Below are 14,025 nucleotides of genomic sequence, written 5' to 3'. Positions count from 1 at the left end.
GCTGCGGAGCCCCCACCCCGCCCCAGGTGGCCACGGGCAGGACACGGAGCCGGAATGTGGCCAGCAGGTCCCACCTCCGGAAGGGCGGCCAGGGCCCCCGGCCACCCCCGTGCGTGAGGGCCTGAGCCTCGGGCTCCTGGCTTCCCCACGAAGCCGGGGAGTCTGGGGTGGTCGCCCGTGGGTTCTCCAGCAGCCGCGTGGAGGCCCTGGCAGGAGCTCCACGCCGCCCAGGCGGGCACACCTCCAGGTCCTGGCCCCGGGCAGGCCTGCAGCCCGGGCACTGCGTCTGAGACGCCTCGGTCCAGTCTGCGCCCCACGCTCTGCCTCGGGGCAGCCGGCATCAACCTGGCTTGTACAAATGGGACCCGAGATAGAAAACCTCCGTTATCTACAGTACAAAGAGCTCGCCCCAGCACGGTGCTGCTCCCAGCGCCCGGGTTTGCGGGAAGCTGAGATTTCAAAGCGATGCAAAATTACTTTTAAAAAACGATTTGCAAGTCATTTTTTTGATTTTTAAAAAATACTGTCTATTTTTAAAACCCACATGCTTAAATAGAATCTGTAGTCAATAAGATTACCAAAAGCGTCACTCTTGTCATTCTCATTATAAAAAGCGCCCGCGCCCGGCCTCGGCAGAGCGCACCTGCACCGGGCCGGTCCCTTCCCGGTGACTCCTGGGTGCCCAGAAGCGGCCCAGCTCCTGGCCCGGCCTGGGCTGCTTTGGGGCGGCAGCTCCGGGAGGCGAGGCTGGTGCTCGACTGACCAGGCCCAGGGCCGGTTCCCAGGGACGAGGAAGGAGCTCCTCTCCAGCCCCGGGGCTTGCAGCTTCTGAGTCTTCATTGGGAAAGTTCGACGCGGCCCACGCGGGCAGGGGACGGCTGTGGGGGTGGTCGGAGGAGGTGACACGGGGGCTTCTCCCTGGCCTCGCCTTCATCCTGGGCAGCCGGCGCCCTCGCTCTGGACTCCGGGCCCATCAGAGGTGGTTCATGGGGTTAAAGGCGCCGGACTCCGAGGCGGCTCCCGCCATGTTCAGCCAAGCGTCCAGCGAGCTCTGGGAGGGGGTGTGGAGAGCGGCATCCTCGGAGAGGGACAGCATCACTGCGTACGCCTGCGGGGCGGGGGACACGCAGAAGCCGTGAGCAGGGAGCCCCCCCGGCCCACACTGTGGGGCGGAGGCCAGCAGGGCCGGGGAGACCCAGACTCTCCCCTGCCCTGCAGCGGGGAGGGAGAAGGGCCGTCCCTCCTGCCCAGAGTGACGCCGAGTCCCCGTCCTGGCCAGGGGCTCGCTGGCGGTCACCCCGCCCCGCCCCTGCGCGGTTCGGCTGGTGATGGGAAGTTAGCGCAGGTGTCTGCTCTGGGCACAGGTGGGAGTTCCTGTGAGACCCTGTGCTCCTGCCGGGCCTGGGGACCCCAGAGCCGCTCCGGGAGTGGGCACCGGAAAGATTCGGCGGTGCGGAGGGGGAGGGACGGGGCTGAGTGCGGGCCGCTGGGGAAGCGCCCAAGTCGACACCCGGACAGAATTAGCAGGAAGACGACAGACAGACATGCAGATGGCTGTAGCTGAGACGGGACGAGGCTGTCTGGGGGGCGGGCTGCAGGCAGACAGCAGGTGGGCGCTGCGGCCGCCCACGCTGGGGCCCGGAGGCCAGGGCGTCAGGGCCTAGTGACTCCCTGGCCCTGGTCACGGCGGCAGCTGAGCGGCTGCCCCCGGGCACGGGGCTGTGGGTCACACTGGCCCACAGCAGAGAGGGAAGTGGGGGCGGGAGGCTGCAGGCCACAGCGTGGCCGGGAGCCTGCTCACAGACCCTGCCCGCTGCCCTGCGGGAGGAGGCCCGGGGGAGGGGGCCCACGGCCGCATGGCCACAGTGCCCCTCCCGGCTTCACTGGCACCCTCGGGCCTCAGGGGGTCCTATCTGTCTCCAGGGGCCGAGGGTCGGGGCAGGGGTCCCGAGCTCCCCCGGGGGAGGCGGGTACCTACCTGGCTCTTAGCCTGCCTGTACAGGGCCTGTTTTAAAGTCTCCGAATCTACGGAGGAATTAAGCACATCTTTCACTTCAAATGCTTCCTCGGCTGCTCTGTGGAGGTCCAGCCCCTTCCCGAAGGTCGGCATTGGCTCCAGAGCTACCAGGCCGCCTTCTCGCTCCTCAACACACCTGCACCAAGGACCGGGGAGAGGGGCCTGGGGTGAGCCCCCCGAGCCCGCGCGCCCGGCTCCGGGCCTGCACAAGCCACACGCACAGGAGACAGACACACGGACACACAGACACCTGGACGGCAGACCACGTGGAGGCAGGACAGAGGGGGCAGAGGCCCCGAGGCGTGAGTCGTGCACAGGGCGTGCAGGGTCCCGGGGAGGCCTTGTTCTCTGCAACTTGGGGGCAGCTCCGGCAGGGTGGGGCTGCCCCTCTCAGGACCCGGGGTGGTGCCAAGGCGGCGGCCTCCCCCGGGGGGAATCGCGGGGTGCTGGCGATGTCACCGGCTGCCAGGAGTCAGAGGCGAGCAGTGGCCTGGCACCCAGAGCCCCAGCAGGGCTGCAGCCCCGGGGCCCCGGCCAGGAGCGCCCTTCCCCAGGGGTGCGCGTGCCTTGAGCTCCAACCAGGGGCGGAGGGAGACCCCGGCTGGGCGGGGCTGCGAAGGGGGCCACCCTCCTCCGCTCAGAGCCCTGCGCACCTTCGGGTGTGGTCGAAGCCCACGGCCAAGGAGGTGGGCGGCTCCTCATCCTCCTCTTCGTCGTAGGCGCCCTGGGCCTCGGGCGTGGGTGACACGGCGTCCTCCTGGGACTTCCCGGCCAGGCTGTCCTCGTCCTCCTCCAGCTCCTCCTCCTCCTCCTCCTCCCCGTCCTCCGGCTTCTCGCTGGCCAAGCCCGGACACTGGGGGCTCCCGTCCAGGTCCTGGACCGCCGGCCTGAGGGGACAGTGAGTGGGCAGTCAGGCAGTGCTCGGGGGACCCCTGCTCGCTCTGGACCGGAAGGCTGGCGGCCCGGCTCCGCCCGCTCTTCCTGCCTGCTCCTCGCGGCCTGCCAGCCTCTCCCCTAGGAAGCTTTTGGGGCCGCGGCTGCCTTGAGCTGGGCCCCGTCCCTTGTCCCTGTGGGCTCCGGTGGAGGCTGTGGGGAGGAGGGGAGGCCCCACATTCAGGGTCCCCAGCAAGGGGGGCATTGGGAGGAAGCTGTCCGGCTGCGGCCGAGAGACGCCGCGGAGGGCAGTGGGCGCAGGGCCCCCAGCCTTGTCCAGGTGGCCCTTGGGGACTCGGGGAGACAAGGGGGCGTCTCAGCAGGACATGCGGTGCCTCTGTGGGATCCTTTGCTGCTGGCTCGCGCAGCCCCCTCCTTCCCACGTGGCAGACGCCTGATCTGCCTGGTGCCCGGCCACCTGTGGACGGCACTCACACCCATGTCCCCAGCGGCGGGGGCTCTGGGGCTGGGCGGGTTCTGGGTCCCACTTCCTGTCCTCCGTGGCTTCTGCCCTCTCGGTGCTGTTAGAGCAGGCCCCTCCGGTCGGTGCTGGGCGGGGCATGGGGCGCTGCAGGTGCAGAGCCCAGGGCCAGCCCCAGCGAGCCCACCACGTCGCCTGTGGGTTCTGGCGGCCCCGTGTGGGCCCATGGACGGCTCTTGCTGTCCGAATGGGAGCAGGGACCCTGTTCTCTCCTCCGCATGGCAAGAGCCTGGGGTAGGGGGCTGCAGGTCCAAGGCCAAGGGGTCGCCAGCCCGGTCCCTGCCTTTCTTGCCTCGTGGCCTCTCCGAGTCCGGCTCTGAATTTCCTCTTCGAACAAGGACGCCGCTTCCAGGCCGATCGCCGCCCCCCCCCCTTTTTTTTTTAAAGATTTTTATTTATTTATTAGAGAGGTAGAGTTACAGACAGTGAGAGAGACAGAGAGAGAGACAGAAAGGTCTTCCTTCCGCTGGTTCACCCCCACATGGCCGCGACGGCCAGCGCTGCGCCAACCTGAAGCCAGGAGCCAGGTGCTTCTCCTGGTCTCCCACGCGGGTGCAGGGCCCAAGCACTCGGGCCATCCTCCACTGCCCTCCCAGGCCACAGCAGAGAGCTGGACTGGAAGAGGAGCAGCTGGAACTCGAACTGGCACCCATATGGGATGCTGGCGCCGCAGGCAGAGGATTAACCTAGTGCCACCTCGCCACCATCTGTCTCCAAAGAGCTGGGAGTCAGGGCTTCCACAGATGAATTTTGGGGGGGTGAGTCAAGCCAGGGTCTTCTGGGCTGTGGGACCAGGGAGCCTGGCCGGCTGTGGTTCTCAGCCAACAGTCCAGAGCGCAAATCAGCTGTGTTGGAACCAGACGTCATCGCCGTCGGCCCCACGCGGGGCTGCGCCACCCCGCCCCCTCTCGCAGACCCCTGAGCTGTGGCCTTTGCTCAGGGGTCTCACTCCCAGAGGCCCCTGGTTCCTGGGACAAGGCTGGCTGGACCTGGGGTTCTTGCCGTACCAGGACGGGCGCTGGAGGCCGGGACTTGAGGCCTGGCTCTGCCGGGACTTGGTGAGGGGTTTGGAGCCGACCTCCTCCTCTTCCTCGGCCCACACGGGCATGGTCCTGTGTTCAGCTTCTGTGCCTGCAGGGTCTCGCGCAGCGTCCCTGGGCCCTGCCACCTCGGCTCGAGCCGGGGGCCTTGCTGCCTTCTTCCCAGCATCCCCGGCTCGCCTGGACCCATCCCGGCTAGGAGGCTGTGGACCAATCCCGGTTCCTGCCCGGGGACCGTCTGTGGCCTAGAGGAGGTCCCTGGGGCTGTGGCTGTGAGGCTTGGGACAGGGCAGGCTCCCTTGAGTGGGGGCCTCTCAGGGTGGGGGCGGGGAGCCTCTGGGCCCTCCCTGGCTGCCCAGCCCCAGGTGTCCCCTGCCCCAGGAGCAGCAGTGACCGGGGAGGGTCCTGGGACTCCGGAGACCCCTCCTCGCTTGCTGGAGGCGGGTGGGCGTGACTGGGCCCTGAGGGCCGCTGGGCTGAAGCCTCCCCAAGGCCCTGTGGGAAGCACAGGGCTGTGGTCCCAGTGCTGGGCCTGGGCGTGGGGCTGGAGCCAGGCAGCCCCTTCTGTGGGCCCATCCCCCCCACCACACGGTCAGGGGTCGCATCCCGAGCCGCTGGGCGTCGTGGGCCCCTGTCCCCTGCACGGTCAGGGGTCACATCCCGAGCCGCTGGGCGTCGTGGGCCCCTGTCCCCTGTCCCTGCCCCCTGCCAGTGGCTCCGGCTCCGGCTTTCTTCCCACAAGACTGTGTCCTTCCAGACCCAGGCCCCGAGGGAGGAGACACGCCGAGCCCGGGATGCAGGGGCCCAGGAGCCCCAAACCTGAACTCTGTTTACATGTGTACAGGGCACGCACGTACATGTATGTGTAGGAGCATGTGAGCACACGTTCATGTGTGCATACATGTACACAGGCGAGCACCACGTGTGTGTACATGTGTGTATGGATGGATGTGTGCGTGGGCTGCACCCTATGGCACCCGTGTGACTGTGTGTGTATGTACAAGTGCACGTGTGTGCACGTGGTTCTGCATGTGAGTGTTCTCATACATGTGGGTGTGCACTGTGTACATACATGTGCAAGGTACTCATGTGCACGTGTCTGGTTACACCTGTGGGTGCACTCGTGTGCACACGTCTGCGGGTTTGTGTGTTTGTGTTAGCATGTCTGTGCATACATGTTTACATACGCACATGCATGCGTGTGTTTCGTGTCGGTGCGTTTCTGTGTGCGCACGTGTGTGTCAAAGGGGCAGCATTCTTGTTTGGAAACCTTTAGCGCCTTAGATTAGAAAAACTGCCGCGAGCCCCAGGCGCAGGGCCAGGCCGGCCCAGGCGCCCCCAGCTGGCCGGCGTGAGGCTGCGCAGGTCCCAGTTCTAACCCCTTTCTCGGAGCACAGAGGCCCAGGCGGGCCGGGGCTGCCCTGTGCCGAGTGCCCACCGGGCAGGTGGCCGCACACCGGTCTTACCGCTTGTCTGTGCGCGTGGACGCTTGGCTCAGCTCGCTGTTGGCGATGAAGTTTCTGATCTCAGAGAAATAGGAGTCTTCCTTCTCGTCTAAAAGTGCGTGCTGGTCCGACTCCGAGGTGGGGGAGGAGGCGCTGGTGCCCAGGTGGTTCGTGACGACGCCGGAGTGCTGGCTCACTGCAGGCGGGGCGGAGGGTCAGGGAACGCCACGGCCAGGGGCCGCCCACCGCTAGGAGCCGCACACCTAGGGGCCGCCCACCGCTAGGAGCCGCCAGCCTCGGCGAGCACACTGCCAGGGGCCTCGTGTCTTAGGACCCTGGGAAGGCAGGGCTCTCTCAGGGAACACCTGCTGGCTTAGATCAGCACGCAGCCCCTCCCCTTCCAGGAACCCCTGAACCTCCACCCTCCACGGCCCTGCTGTGTCCCCCATCGGGGCCTCGCCACGGCTACCAGGTCCCCACCTGTACCCCCAACCTGGGCCCCGCCACAGCCACCTGGCCCCATTGGCCCTGCCTGTGGCCGCGCCCCACCTGGCCCCATTGGCCCTGCCTGTGGCCCCACCCCCACCCCGCCCCACCTGGCCCCATTGGCCCTGCCTGCAGCCCCGCCCCATGCCCCACCCCACCTGGCCCCATTGGCCTTGCCTGTGGCCCTGCCCACCTGGCCCCACCCCACCTGGCCCCATTGGCCTTGCCTGAGCCCTGCCCCACCTGGCCCCGCCCACTGACCCCATTGGCCTTGCCTGTGGCCCCGCCCACCTGTCCCCATTGGCCCCCGCCCCTGCCCCGCCCACCTGGCCCCATTGGCCTTGCCTGTGGCCCTGCCCACCTGGCCCCACCCCACCTGGCCCCATTGGCCTTGCCTGAGCCCTGCCCCACCTGGCCCCGCCCACTGACCCCATTGGCCCTGCCTGCGGCCCCGCCCCGCCCCCCGCCCACCTGGCCCCATTGGCCTTGCCTGCTGCCCCGCCCACCTGGCCCCATTGGCCCCGCCCCACCCCCCGCCCCCCTGGCCCCATCGGCCCCGCCCCGCCCCCGCCCACCTGGCGTGCTCTCGTGCTCGTGCTTCTTGAGGTGCCGGTCCAGGTTGGTCTGCTGCCCGAAGCAGCGGTTGCACAGGTGGCACTTGAAGGGCTTCTCCTTGTTGTGGATGTTGCGCACGTGCCGCTGCAGGTTGGACGAGATGCTGAACGAGCGGTCGCAGTACTTACACCTGCAAGGCACAGGCGGCTCAGAGGGGCCGCCCCGCCCCACCGCGGGGCCCGGCCACGGCCGAGCTCGGCAGCCCCCGCACCTCCGGCGCCCCGGGCCGGGCAGGTCGGAGCCCGAGGGCGACTTGCTCCCCACGGCCTGCAGAGGGCAGCCTTGCACTGCGGCTGGTTCTGGGCGGAGGCGGGGACCCTGCATCCCCGCAGGCTTCCTCCTGTCTGGGACGGACCCCAGCCTCGCCCTCCAGGGGCCGGGGGTCCTGGGCCCAATCCACGCCTGCTGCTCCTGCCAGCGGAGGCTCCTCGGCTACACCCTGCAGGGCCGCTCACCCCCAAGGACCGAGTGAGGCCGGGGGCGGGGCGCCAGCCGGTGTTGGTGAGCTCAGGGAGGTGTGGGGGGCGGAGGCCGCCTGTGGGCACCACGCGCTCCTGCAGGCGGGCACGTGGAAGGACCACTGTCTCCTCCCTGGGCGCCGCTTCAGTCCAGCCCGAGCTGGTCACAGCAGGAGGGCACTTTACTGCCAGAAAGCTGTCACTCACACACTCGGGGACCACGGCCACGTCTCGGAGGCCCCAGCGGGAGGCCTTGGGCCGGACACGGCCTCCACAACCCTGCTTGGTGGCCGCGAGGGCTGGGCGGAGGGCGCCCCGAGAGGGGCCACACCGGCAGGAAGCAGGTGCAGCCGGAAACGAACAAAGGGCCAGCGGAGGGAGGCGGACCCTTGGTGGACACCAGGCCTGCAGGCCCTCAGGGGCCGCCCGGGGAAGGCAGCGGCGGCCGAGCAAGGTGGGGGTGGCCCGCGTGTGTGGGTGCGTGCCCGTGTGCAGTGGCCACATATGAGCTTCTCGGAGTCTCAGGTGCACACAGCATTGAACGCTCTGTCGAGACGGCCGTCTGCTTTCCTGTGTTGGGGTCGGAACCTGCCCTGCCATGTCCCACAGCACGACCCGGACACTCAGGGAGCGCCCGGGAGCCAGGGCTGTGCCGGGAGCCCCTCCGTGGGCCTGGGAGCGGGGTCTGTGCTCCCCCCACGCTGAGCTGGCGGCCTGAGCCCCGCGTGGTGGCTTCTGGGGGCGGCTGGGCTGTTTTAGTTCTTGGCTCTCAGGGGCACCTGGCCGCCGGGGGTCTCGAACGCCGAGCTCCCCCCCAACCCTCCAAGCCCGCTGGAGCCGGAGGGAGCCGGGCTTGCACCAGAAACTCGCGAGGCAATTACCGTGAGCGAAGTCACAGTCAAGATTGCAGAGAGCAAGAGCAATCGATGATAATTAAATTCTTCTATAAACTCCGCCGCGACCCTCTGGGGCCCGGGCACGCAGCACTGTCCACACAAGTCGGCTCTCATTACGGGGAAGCATGGGCTCGCTTTCTGGGAGGGACCAGACCAAATAAATCTTTCTGTCGCCCGCCTTGGTTCGGTCGGAAGTCACTCTTTCCAGAGGGTGGACGGGGGTGGGGGCCGTGAGCTGGGGACGGCTGGGGGGTCGTGAGCTGTCGCTGCCCGAGCCCACGCAGCCGGGGGCCACTCCATGTGCAGGCGCCCGTGGGGCTTCTCTCCCCAGGGTCCACATCCCTGTGGTCACTCCCTGGGGCCCTGGTCCAGGAAGCCAGTGCTGCCGGCCTCTGCCACCCAGCACCCCCGGGACGAGCCCCTCGGCTCGTCTCGGCCCCTCTGTCTCCTGGGGAATGGCTGCCTGGGACATTGGTTCCGAACGCTGACCCCCAGGCCACCCCCGGGACAGGGAGCCTGGGATGTGGGGCCTGGTCTCTGACCTGGGTCAGTCTCCGGCTGTCTTGAGAGGGGCACGGCGAGGCCCATTGCAAGTCTGAGACTTGGTGACTGTCACAGCTCTCATGGGGACAGCCACTTCCCCAGTGCTCCCACTGATGCACTCCCACTGCGTCGGCTGGGTGTGGGGGACACCGGGGCTCCACCCACCGGGAGAGCAGTGTCTCGATAGTCCTTGGTGGGCAGGAGGCCTCCGGAAGCTTCCTGGGCCCCTCACCCCTCACTCAGAATATCCCAGCGAGCAGGAGGGGGTGGAGCCCAGGGAGAGGTCCCCAGGGAAGCACCCAGCTCTGGCCCACTGCTCTCCTGGAAACTGTGGCATTGCAGGGGACAATTGGGGGGGGGGTGGCAGAATCCAGCAGGGACCCCCTGGGGGTGGTGTCTGTTCTAGAAGTGGCACCGCCCATCAGGCAGCCCCAGGACCCCTACCCGTGTGGCTGCTCCCCAGCCCGGACCCCTGCCCGTGCGGCTGCTCCCCAGCCCGGACCCCTGCCCGTGCGGCTGCTCCCCAGCCCGGACCCCTGCCCGTGCGGCTGCTCCCCAGCCCGGACCCCTACCTGTACGGCTGCTCCCCGGTGTGTGTCCTCAGGTGTCTGGTGAGATTGGCTGACCTGGGGAAGATCTTCCCGCAGTACCTGGGAGGCGGGAGGCAGGGAGGACCAGGGAGACGTTAGGGCAGGTTCTCATCTCCCTGCCCAGCACCTGAGCCCTCGCACCTGTGCACAGGTGGCTTTGCCCACATCCTGGTTCTGTCTGCAGCCCGGGAGCCGAGTCTCCCAGGGAAGCCGACGGGGGCCGCGGGAGCAGAGGGACCGGCCCCTCCCCCGGGAGCAGAGCCGCTCAGAGCGGCTGGGACGGCCACACCAGCGGGAAAGAGCGCTGCAGGGGTCTCCTGCCAGCACCCCGGCACCACGAGCGCTTGCCCAGCCTGGTGGGGTGCAGGGGGCAGCCCCCAGGCCTGCCTGCCAAGGGTGACTGCGGCAGATGGGCCCGCTGTGGTCACCAGGCTCCCCCGTGGCAGCTGTGGCACGGGCACCCCGGGGTGGGGTGGGGCTCACCTGCAGGTGTATCGCTCCTTGCCCTTTCTGAGGATGGGGTCCGAGAGTGTCGGGGGCGGGGACCGGAAGTTGAAGGGGTGGTGGGGGAGGGGCTGCAGGGAGCTGCCCGAGTCGGCCTTCATGGCCGCGAAGCTCTCCAGCTTCTCCGTCATGGTTTCGATGGCTGACATCTGTCGGCAGAGGGGGCAGAGGTGAGGGGCTCCGCTGGGCCTGCAGCTGTGTCCGAGCGGGGCCACCCACGGGCACCGACTCAGCTGTCAGCGGGGCGTCCCCCGGGGCCCCCGGCTGGCTCTTCCTCCTGCCTGCAGCCTGCCTCGCTCTTGTCCGTCGCTGGGACCCCCGGCTGGCCCGGGGTCTCACTGTGGGAGCCAGGACCAGCCTCTGTCCCGAGAAGCAGCCTCACAGCCCTCGACATTGACTGTGGTTCCTCAACCTCATTTTGACCCCAGCCACCACACCTGGTTGGCCAGTTTGGGTTAAACACGAAATTTCACCTTTTTAATTTATTTTCACTATTATTATTTTTTAGAGAGTATTTTTTTTTATTTGACAGGTAGAGTTAGACAGTGAGAGAGAGACAGAGAGAAAGGTCTTCCTTCCGTTGGTTCACCCCCCAAATGGCTGCCACGGCCGGCGCTGCGCCGACCCGAAGCCAGGAGCCAGGTGCTTCTTCCTGGTCTCCCACACGGGTGCAGGACCCAAGCACTTGGGCCATCCTCCACTGCACTCCCGGGCCACAGCAGAGAGCTGGACTGGAAGAGGGGCAACCGGGACAGAATCCGGTGCCCCAACCGGGACTAGAACCGCCACCCATATGGGATGCATGCGCCGCAGGTGGAGGATTAACCAAGTGAGCCACGGCCCCGCCCCATACTATTATTATTTTTTAATGTCAAGAACCTAAGATAGCTGCTACCTGAATTTCATCTTAAAACCCGTTTCAAGCGCCTCAGGAACCACTGCCACCTTGTGGTTGCATTCTGGAATTGCAGGCAAAGCAGTAAGGCCTCCAACAGCCTCTTTGGTTTACAAAGTATCCCATGCCACAGTGCGCAGGGTCCCGCTACACCAGACAGGTTGACGTGTACACAAGGAGCGGCCGAAGGCTTGAGGAGGACCAGGGGGGCGTGGGGTTGGTGGTGGGCAAGGTGGGATCTGAGACAGGGAGGGGCTGACGGAGCCACTCAGGTCTCGGCACCACGGCCCACTGCCCTTCCCTGGGTGAACCAGAAGCCCCCAGGGAGGCAGCCTGGATGCCCACTGGGGGCCTGGCCCCGCAGGCGGCAGATGCAGGGGCCGACACGGAGGGCAGTCAACGCCTGGCCTCGGCCCTGGCCACCAGGCCCCAGGGTCATCAGACGTCTGCAGGAGCCCCTCTGCCTGGGAGGACACAGGGATGGGGCTGGTGACAGTGGAGACGGAGGGGGACAGAGGTGCTATGATTGCTGGGAGGAGCTGACCACAGGGTCTTGGCAGCCAGCATCCAAAGAGGGCGTGCCGCTGGGGAGAGGCAGGGACCTGCATCCCCCATCCATGCTCTCTGCCTCTGGACGGCATTTAGTGCCCGCCCCCTGGGGACGGCACCGTGGCCCCAGCTTCCCGTGGGCAAACAAAGCCATCACAGCTGGGGGGGCTCCATCCCCCCGCCAGTCCCAGCCACGCGGCCCCTCGGCTCCGTGCTCCAGGGCCCACTCGGGGGCTGCCTGCACCACTGGGTGACAACCAAAGCACCCAGGAGGGAGTTCATGAGTGAACAGTGTCCACCCATGACGCTCGAGGCTGCTCTCGGACCCTCCCCCTGCATCCTGCTGACGGGAGCCTGTCTGCCACCGCCCAGGCTGTGGCATACAGGGAGCTGCCCCCCGCCCTCGGAGCTCGGGGGAGCACCTGAGCCGCTCCAGTGCCCCGGGACCCCATGACTCCCGGAGCTGTGAGAGGCGTGGCCCCGTGCCCTGCACCCCAGCGGCACCCGGGCCTCGGAGGCCGGAGACCCTGGCAGCGGCCTGGACGGCAGTGGCCTCCTGGCTTCGTGGAGCCCGGGAGCCCGGGAGCGAGCAGGCCCCTTCTGCCGAGGGTGCTGCCTTCCTCCTGGCTCCCGGCCCACGGGGACAGGCAGCGGGGGTGGCCGGCCCGGCGGGGGGGGGGGGGCGGGCAGCGGGACAATGGGCAGCGGGCTCCCGCCGGGCCGCTCTCCCTCGGCCTGGGTGCGTCCCTGGGCTGCGCCTGAGCGGCCCATCAGATATCCTCCGCCCAGCTCCCGGCACAAACACAAACACAGGATGCGCCTGGCTGCCCGGCCGGCCCTTTCCAGCCGGGCGCGGAGAAAATCGGGGGAAGTTACCAGGGGCTCCGCGGCCCGGCCACACAATGGAGGCGCTAAGTTTAGCTGTGAACTCGGCTGGGATGCAGGTTCACAGGCGGGGCGGGGGCTTGTCTGCGGCGGGGAACTCCGAGGAAGGGAACAATGCCAGGCCCACCCCAGGGTGGGGGGCGGCGCCGGGGACTCTGCCCCTGCCCCACTGCCACCCCAGAAGGCCGGGCCTGAGCCCTGCGGTCTGGGGGCCGGGCCAGCTTCCTCCTGGGGCCCTGCCCTGCCGCCCACTCCCCGGGGGGCCTCCCCTGCCCACCTGCTGCCCCACCCCCTCCTGTGCCCCCGCCCACTGCAGGTGCCGCCAGGGTCTTGGGACTCTGGCCATACTCCATGCAGCTCTGCCTGGAGCCTGGAGCCACAGCATCCCCACAAGAGGCCCCCCCCAGTCTCACCGGGACCCCTGGGTCCGCAGGGAGGGAAGGGCGTGTGGGAGGGGCTGGCTCCAGGGCTTTACCTGGGGGTGGAAGAGCAGCGGAGACGGCCGCAGGTGCTTCTCCTTCAGGACTCCCACGGGGTCCACCACCTTCCGCTTCTCCACCCTGCTGGACAGCACCACCTCGGGTTACGCACCCCGCGAGCCGCGCCCCTGGCTCCTCCGCTGGCTGTGGGGACGCCGGGAGCCCGGGCCACCAGCTGCCCTCGGAATACTCAGGGTCACCCCCGTGTCCCCCCAGCGCCCCTGCTGCCCACCGACTGGACAGCCCCATGCAGGTCCCCGGGCCAGGGGCTCCACTCCTACACCCCCACTCCCTTGTCCTCCCGGCCCTCGGCACGGGCCCTGTGGTCTGGGCTGGCAGGTGGGGGTGACTGGCAGCTTCCTGTCCTGTGCTCAGGTAGGAAGGTTCAATGACTGCTGCCCATCACGGTTCTAGAATCTTCCCCAGCCAGGGAGAGCTGTCAGTTACAAACAAGACCCTTGTGGCTCACACAGGTGGTGCTGGGGATGGCGGCCCCCCCCTTCCTCTGATGACTCCCCCTCCCCATAGCGAGGGGGAGGGGGCTCTTCTTTGCCTGCCCAGCCCCCCAGGACACCCAGGCCCTGCTCCTGCAGGGCTGGGGGGGTGGTCACTGGGCTTTGCCCCGCCCACTCGTCCCTGCACTCAGCCAAGTGTGGCCTTAGCTTCTCTGCCCGGAGCAGCACAGGTAAGCTGCAGCAGGGGCCCCGGGGGCCGGAGACGACGCGGCCACCCCTGGGGGCACCCTGGAGCTTCCACGCCAGGGCAGAGGCTGCAAGGGACCCTGGGGGACCTCTGTCCTGGTCCAGGAGGGGCCTGGGAACCATGGCAAAGGACAGGGACCGCACGGTCCATGCAGGGACGTCCCTTCTCAGGCATCAAGTCAACCCAGCCCTCGCCCGGCGGGAGCAAACCCATCACCCCGGCAGCGCCGCCTGTCGGCTGACCTTGGACGGACTCTGGGCTTTCCTGGGCCAGCCTTCGAGGCCATCTGGGAGTGAGGCCCAGCCCCCAGTGGCCGCGGGTCCCCCCGAATGCCAAGGATGGGGGCCCCTGGCATCTGGGCCTCACAGGAGCCCCGCTAGGGGCCGGGCCGGGGGGGGGGCAGGGGCGGCCTTGGGGCCCCGTGGCTGTCCCTGCAGCTCCCCTCCCTCCCAGCTTTTGAAAAAGGCCCAAGGCCCCAAACCAAGCTGGGAAGAGCAGGCGGCGGGG

General features: G+C 68.1%; 1 protein-coding gene across 5 annotated transcripts in view; it reads right to left on the bottom strand.

Moving 5' to 3' along the window:
* Nucleotides 1-244: 244 nt before the first annotated feature.
* PRDM16 (PR/SET domain 16) overlaps nucleotides 245-14,025 on the bottom strand; it is a 246,776-nt gene continuing 232,995 nt past the window's right edge. For 3 of the 5 annotated variants that reach the window (XM_062190315.1, XM_062190316.1, XM_062190317.1), the window contains 8 exons: nucleotides 12,813-12,897; nucleotides 9,988-10,157; nucleotides 9,487-9,564; nucleotides 6,978-7,147; nucleotides 5,938-6,112; nucleotides 2,671-2,904; nucleotides 1,979-2,153; nucleotides 245-1,108 (listed from right to left, as the gene is read on the bottom strand). In XM_062190315.1, coding sequence (XP_062046299.1) covers nucleotides 974-1,108; nucleotides 1,979-2,153; nucleotides 2,671-2,904; nucleotides 5,938-6,112; nucleotides 6,978-7,147; nucleotides 9,487-9,564; nucleotides 9,988-10,157; nucleotides 12,813-12,897 — 1,222 coding nt within the window. In that variant the 3' untranslated portion in view covers nucleotides 245-973. Of the gene's footprint in view, nucleotides 1,109-1,978; nucleotides 2,154-2,670; nucleotides 2,905-5,937; nucleotides 6,113-6,977; nucleotides 7,148-9,486; nucleotides 9,565-9,987; nucleotides 10,158-12,812; nucleotides 12,901-14,025 lie in introns of all 5 variants that reach the window. The other 2 variants (XM_062190314.1, XM_062190318.1) reach the window with 2 other exon arrangements.

The sequence above is a fragment of the Lepus europaeus genome, chromosome 5 (genome assembly GCF_033115175.1).
Source record: "Lepus europaeus isolate LE1 chromosome 5, mLepTim1.pri, whole genome shotgun sequence".
NCBI classification, from domain to species: domain Eukaryota; kingdom Metazoa; phylum Chordata; class Mammalia; order Lagomorpha; family Leporidae; genus Lepus; species Lepus europaeus.
Note: the sequence above shows the minus strand (reverse complement) of the source record. Positions and strands in the feature narration are given on the sequence as shown.